The sequence below is a fragment of the Leptosomus discolor genome, chromosome 1 (genome assembly GCF_034619465.1).
Source record: "Leptosomus discolor isolate bLepDis1 chromosome 1, bLepDis1.hap2, whole genome shotgun sequence".
In the NCBI taxonomy this organism is placed as follows: domain Eukaryota; kingdom Metazoa; phylum Chordata; class Aves; order Leptosomiformes; family Leptosomidae; genus Leptosomus; species Leptosomus discolor.
In genome coordinates this window covers 117,100,221-117,117,404 of record NC_141391.1, presented here as the reverse complement: position 1 = coordinate 117,117,404, position 17,184 = coordinate 117,100,221, and the positions used below count along the sequence as shown (strand labels likewise).

The 17,184-nt window shown below is 47.0% G+C and overlaps 1 protein-coding gene across 1 annotated transcript in view; it reads left to right on the top strand.

The window, feature by feature from the left end:
- PTGFRN (prostaglandin F2 receptor inhibitor) overlaps positions 1 to 3,645 on the top strand; it is a 46,514-nt gene extending 42,869 nt beyond the window's left edge. The window contains exons 9-10 of the mRNA XM_086460394.1: positions 1,945 to 2,250; positions 3,479 to 3,645. Coding sequence (XP_086316520.1) covers positions 1,945 to 2,250; positions 3,479 to 3,645 — 473 coding nt within the window. The remainder of the gene's footprint in view (positions 1 to 1,944; positions 2,251 to 3,478) is intronic.
- Positions 3,646 to 17,184: the final 13,539 nt, after the last annotated feature.

Below are 17,184 nucleotides of genomic sequence, written 5' to 3'. Positions count from 1 at the left end.
GAAACAGAGCTCTCTCCAGTAGAGGCCCCATTTCACACAGACAGTTGGAGGTGTACACAAAGCAGAGTTAGTCCCATTAGCTGAACATGTGTTGATGGTAATTTTTATTAACTTTGCTTTCAAGGGAAGTGGTCCAAAAGCTATGCCAAGTAACTAATAGCAGTATGTGAAGTATGATAGGCAAGAGTGATTGTTGTGAAGGCTGCTGGTTCATATGACCTGTGCTTACCCCCATGTAGGACTGGGAGACCTACTCCTGCTGTAGGGCTGCAAAACAGGCCAGGTGCTCTCTTGAGGTTCTGCGCTGTCACCCAGAGCACCTGGCTGTGGCAGGCAGGGCAGGAAAATGGCTGCTGTCCTGCAACATTTTGGTCTGCCAGCATCTCTGGTAGTAGCATCTGCTTTCTTATCTTTTTGTTTTGTTTTTGAAGATGTCTATAAAACCAGTGCACTTTTTGAGGAAGTTAATTATACCCCAAACAATGAGTTGTTATTTGCCTGCATAAGTTTTTACCTGGCCAGCTGATGCTATACTTCAAGTAGCAGAGCTGAGGATGTCCCTTTACTTCACTTTAAAACATTATTTTAAGGTTCCCTTCTTTCCCAAAGCACTACCTTGCCTGATAGAGGCTTAAAAATCAGCTTCACTTACATCTGCAAAGAATTTGAGTACAGCAGCAGGTTTAGGGCTTTAAATCTTTCCATTAGCCTGGAGATCAAATATGAAAGTTTAGAGAAGTGTAAACTCAATTAGATGAAAGGTTATTTTTAAATTTCAGGTTGCCAATACTGTGTTTTTCAGAGATCTCAATAATGGCAAATGGAGGTTAGGTACACCACCAAAGTCACTGGGGCTGCCTTAGGTGTGAAAAGGTTAAGGCCTGTGCACACATTGTACCGGCATGCAAAACTCAGGACAAAAATAGTAACCTCTTTCCAGTTTGGGCCCATCAGTTTGCTAATGTGCCAGGAAGGAAGGCCTGTTGATGAAACAAGTGAGCAGGCTTTCTTGAATGTGCTCTGGGTCATGCCAGGTTTCAGACTCTGTAACAGGTGTTGCTGGGTTCGTGTTAGCAAAGAATAGCAGTGATTTTTAAAGTAGATACTCAGCTACATCAGCCTAATAGGGTTAAGACTGAGATCTGCTAATGGGATCAAGAGGATCTTGCATGAACATAGAAAGAGCTAGATGTTCTGGCGAATGCTGACTACCTGTCAGCTGTGTTAAATGTGGAAGGTGTTGCAAATGCGTTTTTTATGGACTCTCTCCTTGGGTGGTAAAACTTGATGATGTGTGACAGTAACCCACAACTCTGGAAAAAGTGTATAAAAGCATTGTGGTCAGGCTTTGCTCCTGAATGCTTTGTACTTTTGTAGGTAATTTTTTGTGCTCTGTGTAGAATCTCTGTATTCATTTAGGCAGACTAAATGTAAGAAAGGGGCCTTCAGGAAAGAAGCCTTTTGACTTTGTGGTTGTGTAGGCCCTGCATGAAGATAGTGTTTGCGAGTCACTCTCTGCTAGGAAATACCTAACACTTCCACTCCCTTTTCACTGTAGGTTCAGCATAGTTATAGAACTTCTTATGACACCAGGCCTGCTTGGTGAAAACTTAAATCAGAGATTAAATAAATTTTAGGATAGCAAGCAGGAAAGCAAGAAGTCTCTTTGTTGTCCCTGGAGTAAGTCACCCTTTCTGTGCAGCTACGTTCTTCCTGCCAGTGCATTTCATTGCAGTTCACTGCTTGAATCCTGCTAGAAAGGACATTTTCAGGGTACTCTATTTTTCTTTTTTTGTTGTTCTTTCTTTTCTTTTTTTTTCTTCTGCTGTCAGACAAGTGTTGGCTGTGCTGTTTGTACATTAACGTTTCTGCTGAGAAGTGGCACTATGAATACTTTTCAGAGCTCACCAACATGTCTAAATTCTTCTTTGTCCACAAATGCAGATGATATGTCCTTTGATGTCTCCTGGTTTGCTGTGCGCTCCTTTGCATTGGACAGAGAGCCCATCTTGCTGGCCTCACTGGACCGCAGAGGGATTGTAACGCAAAGCAGGAGAAATGGGAGCAGTGATCTCAGCCTGGAGAGAATCAGCCCGCTGGAATTCCGGCTCCGCGTGCATGGCTGTGAGGACCATGACTTTGGGAACCACTACTGCGTAGTGACCCCGTGGGTGCGATCTGCCACTGGCACATGGCAACAGGAGCCTGACATCAAAGCCAAACCAATCTTCCTGTCTGTGAAAATGGATGGTAAGAGATTGCAACATGTGTTACACTATTTATTTATTTATTTAACACCTTGTTATGTCTTTCTGTGGCGAATACTCCCTGTGACTATTTTTAAAGGTGCCTGTGATAATCTCATTAGATTTGGGTTTTTTCTGTTTGTTTGCAACTTTCTGATTCCAGTAGGCCTGAACAGATCATAGTCATAAGGTTGGGTTCTTTCCTGATCATCTCTTGGTGATGTTTTGCATAGCTAGGGCATCTTTCAGTCAAGGCATAGTATTCTCTCCAAGGGTTAACCCTTCTGCTGCCTGCAGGAGGAAGCCTTGGTTTGCAGATGGGGCGTGCTGAAGTAGAGTTGCATTGTGGTTAATATCAAAGCTGAGAAGAGAAAGCCAGAGCTCTGACTCCTTCCTCCCTCTCCTAACCACAGGACGTGCTGCTCACTGCACTTAATGCCTTGTCTGCTTTCCAACATGAGTTGCAAGTGTTGCTAGACTTCATGAGAAGCAAGTTGCACACTGGATGCTGCATTTAGCCTGTAGCTAAGGAGGAAAATTAATGCAGGAGGGCTTTTGAACTAGTTGCTTTCTTCCCAATATGACCTTTCCTGGAAGTACTGAGAAGTTCCATGAACTTGAAAGGAATCAGAAGGGTTTATTCTCTCTGCTGTGCAGATAACTATTATAACTGTACTTTCCAAACCGCTTACAGTTCTTGACCCTACCTTTTAAATGAGCTGTAGGTGCTTACAAATCAAATTTTTTGGTTAGATACCAACTTTGGAGGTTGATTAGACAAGGTTGCTGAGTGGCATTGAATATACAATACGAGTAGTTCTAGTCAAGCGAAGTGTAAAGTCAACTCCTTGCCATTTGGAAACATATTACAAAGAGTGCAGCCACAGTCTGCCTCTGATGGGGAAGCTTTGCAAGGCTTTTGTTTGGAGGAACAGGTAATGGGATCCCTCTTGGAACTAGCTCTACTTTGCTATCTCGCTCCAAGGCTCCTCTGGTGCTTCCAGCTTCCCTGAGGCTTTGAAATGGTAGAGGAAGAATTAGAGTGAGGAGGTAAGGGATTCCAGTAAGAGATGAATTTTCCAAACCTCAAAAGACTGAAATCAAGAAGGAAAATTTAGTATAATTTGCTTCTGAAATAATTAATCTGCCCATGACTGAATACTGTGGAATTTTCTCCTTTTTTAGGCAAGGATTTCTCAGTAATATCTAATGACTTTGCCTTCCTCTTTCAGTTCTGAATGCTTTCAAGTATCCCCTGTTGATTGGCATCGGTCTGGCCACTGTCATTGGACTCTTGTCATGTCTCATTGGCTACTGCAGTTCCCGTTGGTGCTGCAAGAAGGAAGTGCAGGAAACAAGACGAGAGCGTCGCCGGCTAATGTCGATGGAGATGGACTGAGTGTGGGAGCCGGACACACTTGCATTTCAGGAGAGACTCACAGGGCTCTTGGACTGTGCTGAGACACTTGCTCACAGGCCCAGACAAGACAGTGCGTTTCCTCTCTGATTTCAGCCTGGACCTCAAGCTTCTCCTTGTTACACATCATGTCCTGAGAGTGTTCAGGCCGTATTTAGTGACTTGGAGTTCTCGTTTTCCAGCAGCACTTTCTGCATAGGGATCGTGTCCTTGTAATGTGCAAACTGTTGAGCCTTCTTTCAGCAGGGCCCTGTGACAAAATTCACTAAGTTTTTGTTTGTTTCATGTTCCCCCCTGGCCTTGGTTTTGAAAAGATGTCCCTGTATGAAAGCATGATGGGCAAGATGATGGGTAGGAAAGGGGCTAGTAGAAGAAGTGTTAGACTTTCACTGTATTAACCAATCTACGTTTCCCCTCTACACCCATCACACCATCCTGTTCCTTTCCTCTGTCCACCTTGGTATCTCACAGACTGTGTTGGTTTGAAGGCTGGAGAAGGTTCCTCTGCTGGGTGCCTCATGAGGGTGTTCCAGCAAAGCATTGGTTTGTGGTTGTCAGCATGCCTTCTCTTCCCTGGCTTTCAAAGGGTTTGCAGTTAACCCCAAAGCATAACTTGCCTTGGAGGTCTTTGAGACACTTTTTTTTAAAACGTCTTTTTTATTTTATTGTCAGTGCTCAAAACTTTTAGCTGTGATGAATAGGGGCTAATGTGGTAACCCTGAAGAGTCAATCCTCAGACAAGCGTTGTTTGGAGGTCTGCTTATGGCCACCTTCTCCCCCACCCTTCCACCTTCTTTTCTCCCCACTACAGCTGCTCACGGCGTGCCTGAGAACCTGTTCTGCTTGTGGCAGGGGGCACGTGGTGACCAGGGACAAGGCCCAGCCTTCTGCTGGCCTCAGCAGAGAGGTGGGAGACCTTGCCCCACTGATGGTGTGACTTATGAAGAAAAAAATAATAGTAATGAGATGGTTCTTTGCCTGCAGTTGGCCAACTGATCATGTTTAGAGAAGACTTATAAACTATGTATTACCAAATGCACAGACCAGATTCCAATGCTGTTACTGCCAGTCACTTAGTGGTAACCCTCGAACCTGTGAGCAGAATCTGAGATCTGCAGTAGCTAAAGTGCAGCTCAGGGTAGGAATAGGAGCAAGCCCAAGAGGGCAGCAAGAATCCTTCAGGTTCCAGTGGTCCCAGTCTTGTGCATGGGCCTGCAGCAGAGCTTTCCCCATGGGTTTGAGACCTATTCCTAGGTGTTATAGTATAGAAGTCCTGCTTTGGTCTTCCACATAGACTGACCTTGACCTGGCTCCTGAGTGGGAGCAGCTCCTTTTCCAGGCAGTTCTGTCTTCCCAGCACAGCTCATGTTTTAAGCAATAAAAGTCAATAAAGATACTGTGTATAAACAAACAAGTAGGACTGTACTGCAGTCTGATGTCACTGCCAGAGTTTGGCTTGTGTCAAAAAGGGTGAGAAAGGTGAGGCCAGGGCTTAATCCTTTCAACATTTTTTTGAGATAAAAGATGCTAAAGGAGACCATCCATGGAAGGTAGTGGCTATGGTGTGCTGTTGCCAGTCTAGACATTAGTTATGTACTAGACAACCTGCTTCACTAATAGCTCATCCCACTGCACATTCCAGGGGAGCTGCAGGTCTCATATCTCTATGAAGGCTTAATTTTGCAGTAATGTTTGTGGAACCTTGCACTCAATGCTATAGCTATTCTAAAACTGGGATTTTTTTGCAGTAGGATTTCTTTGTGTGTTTTTTTTTTTTTTCTGTCTTGCATTGTGACCTTTGTTCTGAGGCTGACGTGAGGGTTTTTTCTAGAAGACTGTTCTGCTTCCCACATGCGAACATGCATGCAGTCACATATGTATACATAAGTATGCATGGAGGTGTCCAATGATTTTTGGAAGCTGTGTGAGACATCTTCAAAATGTCTCACATTTGTGGAGTTGGGGCTTGCAACTCATTTGATTCTATAAGACATTTCATTTAGTATTCCAAAACTGGGACACCCAAAAAAACCTGTAAACTTCTGGGAGCCTTGGACCTGAACATCTGGCAACTTTTCTTTCTGGCCTGATGTTTTCCTTTCTGGAAGAGCTCCAAAAAGGCCTGTGTTGCAGACAGATGTAGTTGCCTCTGCTGAGGAACAGAGTAGAACCAGTCTCTAGCTTCTGCTGTGAAAGTCCAGAAATCTGTAGCGATGCTTTCCAAAGGAAGGGAGTTCAGGAAAGGACTTGCTCAGATATTACTTTGACAGCAAGAATTTTCTTCCTTTCCTGTCTGTCTGCTGTAGTTAAATCTTGCTTTTTTCCTTGGGTGTTGTTAAACACCATTCTGATATTTGGCATGCTGGCTGTCCTTCCCACACTGATCTAGCAGCTTCTTTCCTGCATTAATGTATGCTTTCTTTACGGAAGGCCTGTGGCATTGGGGTATCTTGGGAGTGGTGGGAGTGGTGGTGAAGTTTGAAGCACAGCATCAGTCACTTTGTCCTTGCAGACTGACTCATTGTTTATGTGCTCTTTGTTAAGTTTTAGGGAGAGAGGATCACAACTGTAATGCAATAATTAGGGAATGAATGAGCAGGGAACCGCCAGCTCTTCTCAAGCACACAACATAGCACACTTTCTCCCTGCTGGAAAAAAACTCAGGGTTATTTTGGTTAGGGCTCCCTGCTCCCCTAGTGAAAGGTCCCCATGTCCTTAGCTAATGCTGACCTTCCTTCACGGCCCATGACAAACCATCTTTGTCATTCCAAGTGATGCAAGTTTGCCGCTAGCTCATACTGCTGCCAGCCCCTTGGAAGGAATGCTGCATCCCCTTCCACCCTGTATTTGCTGTAGTTGGAAGGCTAGAAGCTGAGGGGCTAGATTTACAAACACCCCCCCCCCCCCCCCAGGTTTCCTTCTACTTGTGCCAATTTTGTATTATCCCTTTTTTTTAAAATAGAGTGGGAATCTTATCTCTAATGAAAAAAATGTATGTCACTTCCGGTTTTTATTATTATTATTTCCTGTGTGACCAGGGTTTGTGTGAGTGAAGGTGTGTGTGCATCTGGTTGTGTATTAAACCTGCAGACTATCAGAAGAGTAAGCTGCCTGAGATGCAGTGCAAGCATCCATATCCTCCCTGCTGCAACCTGTGGTACTGTCAAAATATCCTAAGGGCTCACGTTGATCTTCCTCTGTTCACATTGCCACATCTCCTGGTTAAGCTGGTAAATTCCTCCAGGCACTTGGAAATTCAATCCAGGACAAGCTTGAACATCATATAGCAGAAGGGCAAGATATTTTCTTTCTTTTGTTTGAATTTCAAAGTTATAAAATAAAGTATTTGGCACAATTCTGGAATGCAGGTACCGAATAGTTCTAACAATGCTGTGTAAAATGTTTCTTTTTATGTTTAAAATAAAGAGCAAGCCTTTTTGATTATGTCTGTGCTGTGGGTCTGGATGTTTGAGCTATGGGCAGTTCTGTCCTTGTACCTTATGTGTATGCAGACACTATTGTTGAGGCAAGGGTATCAAATGTAAACCTTACAGTCCTGTTTCCATCACTGTTTGCCCTGTAAAATAAGCGTGAGCCCTATTTTAGAGTAAGTTTTAAATATTTGCCTACATTTGTCTGATGCATTGGGGAACGTAACTATTTTCTGAGTCTGTCTTGTTTCTACCCCACTGTAAGTCAACCTTTTTGTTGGGGAGTTTCCTTTTGATTACCTAGGGCTAGGAGTAACAGTTAGGAGTGCTTGTTTAATATCTGCTGTAAAACCTGGGCATTAGTTGTTGAATCTTCCTTGAACCCTTCCTGAGGCTTCTAATTTCCAAGGTACCAGGAGGAAAATCAGTAGTGTTGGAAGTAAAGTTCCTGCTTACCTTGCCAATGGCTGAATTTAGTGGTTTTTTCGCCCCAGCGACCATATAAGCACACCGTGATAGTATAGCAGGGAGGTGACTTGCTTTACAACAAGAAGTTGCTTGAGGCAGAAGTGGTTTTGGGAGGCCAAGACAGGCTTTGGCAAGGTGGGTTTGTGTTCAAACGGGTGCGTGCTCTGTCCAAGATGGCCGCAGTGCAGGCCAGTTGACAGCAAAGTGTGTACCTTTGGCTTCTTTCCAGATGGTGGTGTGGCAGCTGGCATGGAAAGATGTCCTCTTTCCATGTATGCTTACAGGAAGCTGGAAGGTGGCACCAAGCTGTAAGTTCTTAAGGGGTGACAGGGACTGTCAGCTGAGATGAAGTATCATAAATGGTTTCTGATCCCTCAGCAGAGCCTTTGGCAGCTGTAAATGTTTAACACTTACTTCACAAGTAATGAGTGGCATGCTTGTGGGACAGCAGTCATTGGCCTCTAGCGCAGGTTACAGTTTACTGGTAAGTTTGGATTAGCTTTATGAAATCCTTTTGCTTCCCCTACCCCCTGGGATGATGTGGATCTTAATACTGTTCTTGTAAGCATGCTAGGATTTTATCATAAAAAAGAAAGCTGAAACTTGAAGTCTGGAGATGAAGGGGGATACTTGCAAGTAGCTGCCTGAGTGTTGCAGGGAATGATGGGAGTTACCAAGTCTCCATCATCACCTTGTATCTGCCATAGGTTCAGCTCAGCTACCTGTCTGTAGAGGTATCTGGCTGCCTACTGTCACAGAGGCAGTCTGAAAAGCACTTTTGTGCCAGAGCCTGAGAATTTAGTTGCTTCTATAGCACCAGCCTCAGGCGATGTGCTTGGCTGTGCTTGTTCTACAACAGAGCCTAGTTGTGCTGCAATGGCTCTGACTGCCCTGCTCAGGTCAGGGCCAGTCCTAAAACCTCCTCTGGGCTGAAGCTGACTGGTGTCAAATAGGGTGCATGAGAATGCCTGCTGCCTCTTTGTCATGTGAAGGTGAAGTCTGGTCATGCAGATCTTCCAAGGAAATGTATAGATTCTGCCTTTTCAGTAGGACTTTTTACATTTCTATGATTGCAGGGGGCTGAGGTCTGCCCAGCAGGTATCAGGACAGATGGTGTTTTGAGAAAGAGCCTTTAGCAACAGATTGAAGCTGTGGGACCTGCTAACTGAAGAAAAAGCCACTGCTCATTGTGTGAGGTAAATGCACGTTAAATACAGCACGTAGCCTTCTATCAGAGAGCCCTTTGCCAGGGATCCCCTTCTGTTGCTGAGGAAAACATACTAGGTTGTAGCCAGCAGATGATTGATATTGAGAGCTCCAGGGGAATGCCTGGGTTATTGAGGAAGCCGGGTTCTGTGGATTTCCAGGTCCCTCAGAAGAGCTGCCACAAAGACAAGCTGTTCTCTCCCTGGCAGCCAAGTTGCATTCCACAAAGTGCCAGAAATGTAAGTGCATGTCTGCTTCTACCTCTGCCAAGAGGGTAGAAAGGCAGCACTTTCCAAAGCAGACTTTGTGATTGCGAGTTAGTATTATATCACAGTTTATTCATGTGGGATTTTGTAAACTTCAGCATGTACTGGGCCTTAGACTAAACCACAGACTTTGTCTAAGTACGCACCTCTGTTGGCTTCAGAAGGGAATAATGAAGCTGCAGATAGGTGGACATGAAGCTCTTTCTTGGTGGCAACTTAACTTGGCTCATGCCCTCTGGTTCTGTGTTTGTATTATCCTGCCAGTGATTTGGCATATCCAACAGACAGGAAGGACTCTCAAAGATACGAAGTTCCTGAAAGCTTCTTGAAAGGTGGGGCTGGAGAGAAGAGAAAATGCTTCCGGAGTTCCTGCAGCAGAGCTAGCAATATGAACATACCAGTTACTGGGCATCCAAGAACCCACAGAGATGCCTGAGAGGACAGGACTGGTGTTGCTTTTGTGGCTTTTGTTGCCTTTGTGCTGACTTTAGCCCTGCAAAGGCCCTGGGCTCGCTGTGCAGCGGCTGGGATGCTAGGGCTATAGTAAACACAGAAAATATCCATGCTGCTTAGCATCTGTCTGGATATATGAAAGCTGTATGTGGCTTCAGCCAAATGCAGGTTCTGCATGAAGTACAGTAGCACTAACCTCCCCTTCAGTGTTCAGGGTCATCATCTTTCTTTTTGTCCCCAACCTTGTTTGCAAATTTCCTCCATGTTTTGTTCCCCCTGCCCCCCTCTTTCATTTCCCATTCTTCCCTTCAGGAGTCTCTTCTTGCCTTTGGCTCTCTGCCTCTCTAAAGGACCATGCTCTTTTGTGCTCATGTCTTTTGGGGAGAGCAGGGGTGTATTGTTGTGGTGTATCCTTGGAGTCATCTGCTGAGACCTCAAGCTGCGGAACTCCAGCCTAGTGCCCACTGCAGATCATCTGCAAGACTGGCACCAGACACACATGCATACAAATGCTTTGTAGTCTCTTTCCTCATGTGGACGCCAGACAATATGCAAGGAAACTAGGCATTTCTGATGGGGAAATGACTCCAAAGAGACATTCAGATTCCCTTTGCCAAAGCAGAAGGGACAGATTTTCTTTCTAAATAACGGTTTTGATCTTCTTTCTCCCAAGTAACCGCTTGCTATCACAACACAAATGCTGCTCAGCGTCTATGAGTTCCAGACAAGCAACCACTGTGCTGAATGTTGTACCTAGTGTGAAGCAAAGTCACTTCTCAAGATACACTGATGAGATTAATTTTTAACACCCAGGCTAGCCACCCTGGACCTGAGAAAATACCTAAAGAATGCAATTTATCTGACCTACTTGAGACATGCATTTTAGAATAAGAACCTGAGGGTACCATTTCTCACCATTAGCTTTAAAAGAAAGCACAGCTCGCCTAAGACATTAGCGGTAGACAAGATAAATGTATAAAAGTACTGGCCAGGCAGGTAGGGGCTGAGAGAAATGAGGTAATGGCAGCTCCCTCTAGTGCTGGGCTAGGGAAGGAGGGAGGAAGCCACAGCAGATGGCTGTGGTCATCATTCAACCAAGAGGCAGATGCTGGGTCCTCGAGATCTCTGTAACAACTTTTCTCATGTAACTTATGTTTTCGTGAAAACGTTTCCAGGATGGAATTTAATCTCGATTTTTTTACTTGGATAGCATCTCTGTCTTTGCATAAGAATAGTCCTTGGATGACAGTTATCAGGATGAATCCAATCCACTCTTAATTGTGGTTTTTATCCTTGCGCAGGCTCCTTGTCTTCAGCCATGCAGCTCTTTTGCCGTGTGACCACTGGAGTCAGCCAAGTCTCATCCCGAGGTCCCTGGTGTGTTATCCACAGTGTCCAGTCCCTCTGAAGGTGTCTCTTCTAGTGAGTGTACCAATAGAGAGTGACTGTACCAATAGTGAGTGACCAGGCTTCTTGAAGTATTTAGAGCAAAATCATGGCTATAAGGTGAGTCTTCCAGCAATGGAAAGGATAATATATCTTTCCACTTTATTGGGTGTTTGGCTTTCTTCCACAGGGACAGACCTTACCAGCTGTTTTCTGTTGCTGCCCGTTCTCTTCCCACCACACCATCACTGTGGGCTGACAAGCACAGCCTCTTCCTCTAGCTCAGAAATGTCAGTCTCTGATGTTTCAGGGAGAGCCCCGTCAGCTCTGAGTGCCCAGCCTGGCAGAAGTGTACATTTTCTTTGGAAGTAAGTTGTTAAGGTCCTTTTGAAGCTGATGTCTTTTCCTGTAGCCTTTCAAGTGCATGCTGAGACGTCTTTGTCCTGGTGCCATTATCTTTTACTTTCTCCCTTCCTTCTGTCTCCCACAGTCCCCTGCATTCTTTTGTAAGTCACTATTCATTAAATTCCCCTTCCTCGACCTGAGTGTGTACAGTGTTAACAAGATGGCTCTCAGGACCCTTGGGCATGGTATTACTGTATTTAAACCCTTCCTTACCTTGTGTCAGTGGTGGCAGCAGCATGTCACCTGAGTGTCACCTCTTCCCAACTTGACCAAGACCCACGTTTCAGTGGTTAGAGATGTTCTCCAAGTCTCCAGGGGTAGCAGGGGAGGTGCCGCAGGCTCTTTTAGGTGGAAGGTATCAGGCAAAAGTAGGATAACTGCTGCTGTGTTGCAAGTACTAGCCACATACTTTATCAAGCCCTTCAGTGGCAACACCAAAGGAGGAGTTGCTTTCACACTGAGACCGACAATCCAAGCACAGAGAAGTGAGGTCTAGCGCGTACATTTGCAACTCTTCCTGACATCTCCGTTTAATCAAAGCTGTGTACCCACAGGCTTTCCCTGGAGTTCAGTTCAGCTCCTGCCTTTTGTTTGAAGGAAATTTGTTTGGCTTAGCATAAATATAGCTTAACCTTTCTGTGACTATAGCTGAGACATCCTCCTTTAGTGCTAATGGAGGATACCAGTAGCAACAGCATCAGTATTGCCTACACTGTGTTCTGCTGTTCTGCTCTTGGGATGCTTGTATGGCAAGGAGGGCAACATGGGGTGCTGTTGTCCAGAGTGCTCTACCCAAACTCGAGGAGGGTGAAAAGGTAGCATATAGGAACAACGCATCTACTGCATGGCCAGGTACAACTGCCTGGTAACTAAACCCATCCAGACCACTAACCAGCATGTTAATACTACATTTTGAGTTGAGGTCCCCCTGGCAACCTCTCAGGCCCCAAGCTGAGTTTCTTTGGATACCGTTGTATGTGTACTTGGCGAAAAGCTTTGTATTTGCAGGTGAAGGATGCTTTAGGAGCTTCAAGAGGAACTGAAGATGGCAGTTCTGGGGTCTTAAAAAGAGCTACTCTGGCTCTGCTATTGGATCTTGCGAAACCTCTGCTTTTCTCATGATCTCAAAGATGCGGGCAAGAGGGAGTAGTTTTGGGTAGATGAGCGAAGGCTTTGATGCTAGGTGAACTGTAAGTATACTTCTGCCATTGCTACCTTGCTTTATCAGTTCAGGAGCATAGCTGTGTATCACTCCCACATCGTTCATAGTGCTGGGCTGGCCACACCGCTCTGGTGTGGACAATGCATTAGTGTCCTGGCTGGTAAGGATGGGACTTTCGGTCTATGTAGGTGGCAGGGTTTCCCCGAATAGCCCTTTTGCTGCTCTGTAGAACCTGCAGCCTCCCCCTCCTCAGCCCCAGCACCACAGTTGCCTGCCGACAGCTCCTGGATGCTCCGCTCACTGTAGTGGGTTCAGGGCAGGGAAAAATCCATCCGCTTTCAGGTTCACACACTGCCGTTGGAGGGAGGCACGTGCTTCCTGAAGGGCCTTGGAGACCCTCTGCCTACCTCTAGGAGTGGAAAACACGCATTTTGTGCATCTTCCACGCAGGCCTGTTAGGAGAGCACCTCCCTACTGCATCCACTGGTGCAGTGGGTTTTGGCAGCTGGAGTTGTCATTTTTCCTAGCTTAGATGTATTTAACAATTGGCTGCAGCAATGGCTGTTTAATTCCCTTGCTAACATTTCCAGGGCAGCTATTTAATTTTTTTTTTTAAACCCTCTTGCTTCTGGAAATCCTGTAATCGAATCCAAGCTCTGTCAATCTAATTAGTTTTGAAGTGCAGCATCTCCAGAACTTAGAGACCTAAATAAGCAGCTTAATATTAAAACCTAGCTTCTCTCCCAACACGTAATACTGTTCTGTGTTCCCCAACAGAAATTTCTACTGAACAACAGCCTGCTGCGATTGCTCTTCCTTTTTCCGTCTCTTAACCTCCCTCCTCTCTTCCCTGGCCTCTGCCTTCGCTGTGTCCAATGGGAACCGAAACAACCAGGCACAACCCTCTGCTGCTCTGTTTCAAACAGTCTTTCATGATGCTGCTTGCTTAAAAGAGTCTGATGCTACTTCAAATGCCAGCATGGAGGGATCTAGGGATGGTGTGTAGCAGCTCCTGGTGCTGCAGCCAGGCAGGGGGGCTGCGTTTGCAGACTACATGGTGATGTGATCAGGCCCTGCGTGTGCTGGGCCGGGGAATCACCTGAATTTACTGAGGGCAGGCTGTGCCACCTCGGAGCCAAGCCCTGCAGCCAGAGGAGCATGGCCTGATGCAGCGCAGGAAAGGGCAGCTGCTGAGCAATGCCTCTTTGCCGAGGTGCTGCACCCTTGGCTCCTTCCTGGGGTGCTGCGAGGAGCTGGCAGGGAGGAGATGAATTAGCTCCCTTGGTGCAGCATCCCTCCTTATCCCCAGCAGTGGGTTGCCCCCCCTGAGCTTTCTGCTGCCTGCAGTGAAGGTGAGATGTCAGTAGATTTATGCCAGAAATGCACTGTTGGCCCAAACTACAAAGATGGTGGGCCTATGGCTGTAGAGAAATGAGGCTTTTCAGCCCTTTTGTGTGGGTAGAAGATTTAAAAAAAAATAATGGGGCAGAGGGAGGACAGCCTAAAGAGCACTTTTTATTACGATAAGCTGTGAGGCATGTGGTTCAGGCTCTGTTTATGTCCTGCTGGCAGAGCAGATTCAGAACAAGTGTGTTTGCCCGCTGCTGTGGCAGTGAAGCAGGAATAACCCATCCCACTTTCCTGAAGGACTTTGGTGTCTCTGCAGTGCCCTGGCCAATTTTGTTCTATTTTGACTTTTTGCAGCAGAAACGATGGTGCAAACATGAGAAAACACCAGTTCACCAAAAAAGAGCTGTGGGCATTCTCTTCCTAGGCCAGCCCTGGCCGCTTGCTACTGAGAGCAGTGAGTCCTAGAAAGCTGCAGTTGCACAGGACAAGTGTTTCTCTGCTTCCCAGCCTGTTCTGCTCTTAGATTTCAATTGCTTGAGTTTTTTAATGATTTGTTTCAGTTGCTGTACAAATGATATTGTGTATTGCAGCACAAAACAATCGCAACAGCCTTTCTGTGCTGCTGTGCTCAAGAAGACCCTGTCCTTGCCGTGCATCAGAGCCATGTCCCACGAGGGCCCAGGACGCACGGGATTTGAGTAACGGAAGTCCTTTCCACTGCCATGAGAATAGGTCGCTATTTTCTTCACCTTTGCTAGACTTCCCCCTGTTTTCGTGGCTATCTGGTTTCCCTGGGACTGGCAGGTGGTTTGGTTTGGCAGTATGTCAGTGGGGAGATCTGTATCAACCAAGATCTCGCTCAGTTCCAACAGCCCAAGATGAAAGCTCATGTAGCTGTGAGGTGAGCTCCCAGTAAAGCAAGCCTGGCTCTGGCAGGAGCTGGAGGATTTGGGCATTTGTGCTCCGTCAGGAGGTTTCTGCCCACAAGAGCGTGCCTGGAGGATCACGGCTGAGCTGGCCGGCCTTGGGGAAGCTAGGCAGCCAGCCGGCTCCTGCTCTGTAACTGGGGGAAATAACCAGCTGCCTTTGATGTCTGAGCTGGGCTGAGAAAACCTGATGGGAGACTTCAAAGTCTGTTGTGCCAGCTCCCCTGATTATCTGTAGGCTTCTGGCACATCCCCCAAGACTGCCAGATTATCCCAGCTAACGCTGCACTCTTCCCCGCATCCTCCCACACTGCGTCCCGCCAGCCCCTCGCTTTCAAGGCAACAACCTCCCTCCCTCCCTGTTCTTCTGTCCCTCCCCAGTCACTGTAGGTATGTGGAAATGGCATTTCTGGGCAGGGAACATGCCTTGTGAGATCTGTGAAGCAAAGGCAGAGGAGGCATTTTTAGAGAGCTTGTCCATAGCCTGCACCTCGGGCTGTATTCCCCCTCCCCATTCAGTCTCAAGAGCAGCCCGAAATGCAGGGAGCTCTCTGTGGCTGCCCTTTGCAAGGCACGAAAGTGTTTACAGCCAAGCAGGCACCGCGTGCCCTTCCCCTCCAAAAAGCATTTGGAGAACAGGGCTCCCATCCCTGCTGCTCCAGGGCAGGTTGCGCAAGCTGAAGGGGTGAGAAGGGGCTGGGAGGAGAAGGCTGTTTTGTCTTTGCCCCCTTCAGCCTCTCTGCTGGGACCTTGCTGCCTTGAATTAGTCTCTAGCTGCTTTGTCACATGTGGTTTGGTGCTCAGGGAGCCCCAGGGTGCTCGTCTGTGTGAGCAGAGATGCAGAGGGCAGGTAACTGCTGAGGGGTGGCTTGGATGGGCGTGAGGAGATGGTAGAGCCACAGGACTGAGAAGAGGCCACAGAGCTCGTGCTCCTCACAGAGCAGTTTGCTTTCAGCTGGGATGCTGCATAGCGATGCCAAAAGCTCATGGGGGAACACTCCCTTTTAAGAGTTAGGGTTTTTTCTTTTTTCTCCCACAGCAAGCAACCTTGGCAGTGGCTGAAAACCCTTCCTGTGCAAAGCCGGGTTTGCTCAAGACATGGTTTGAGGTCTGGTTTCCTTTGGAAGGTGGGGTTCATTGCTACTTTTCATAAAGTGGGGTAGGCTGTGCCCTCTGCTGGGATGGGTGGAAGCCAGCAACAAATGTGATGGCTGCAGGCAGAGGAAACCACAGCTGCCCTAACCCCAGGCAGCCAAATAGGGTGAGGGAGCTCATGGGGGGCTGTATAGCCAGACAGGGGATCTGGGCTTCAACCTCTCCCCTATGCTTGCCTAGTTGCTTTTGGGTCTTAGCAGTCTGTTCCCTCTAAAAACTAACACTGACCATGGGATTGCCTCCTTCACCCTCAACAGCTTTCTCTGTAGCATTTCTACCCTGCTGTGGTAGTGATCCTGCCTTATCCCCATGCCTCCCCATGCTCCTTGCAGTGTGTGAGGTGAGTGTCTGGTGAGCCCTTGTCTGTCAGGGAGGTTTCCAAGTCACTGTGGATGTTGCAGATTGCTGTGCTCTTTTAGGTAGAGTCTAACTTCGCCCTGGCTGCACTGGGCTTGGTGAAACTTTCCATCCTGCATTTTTGGTGGTGTTTTGCTGGAAAGCTTTGGCCCAAAGTGGCTGAGCAGCATCCAAAAAGAGTGCCTGCAAAGGGATCCAGGGAGGCAGGGGGAAGAAGGGATATGGAGGCATGCAATTAAAGATGGTCATCAGCTGTGTGAAAGCCAAAGTCGGTGCTGTGGGCAACGTGACCTCCAGCCTTGTGCTCTGGAGTGGGAGATGGTGGTACCCTGCTGGGCTGTGCTGAGAGATGTCCCTCCTGCTCAGGTGCTGGTGATAGCCAGGCTGTGCCAAAGGCTAGAGGTCAATAGCGTTTAATCTCCATGGCCCTGGTGCAGCACTTCAGCTCAACTGAATGAGCTGCGTGGGAACGTACACTGCCTAGCTTGGAGGAGGAAAGTCCTCTGCTCATTGTAGGTACGGGCAGGACCCACTGTGCTATTCAAGACTCATATTTCCCCTTCGCTTTCCCGTCTGGTGTCATCCCCAGGAAAACAGGTAAGGGGATCTTTCTCCCCATGGATCTAGCCTCCCTGGTGTGGTTTCTAATGGCAATGTTGTCTTTGTAACAGATTATCTGATCCTCCTCCTTTACCCTACCTTGCGTGGCTAATAGCCCTGCTGTATGTCTGGTTGCACTGATTTTTCAGGGAGGGAGAGGAAGTTTTAGGCTGCGCAATCCTGGGAAGAGGGAGCTGTTGGTTTTGTCCACAGAGCATAGTCATTGCCAGTGACAGGGCTGGGCCAGGCAATCCTATTCTCCCCGGTTTCTCTGTTGCAAATGTAAACAGCGACTCATGCATCATTAGAGTTGCAAGCTTGGAGTTAAACTGTCCTCGTGTGTGTTTATCTGAACA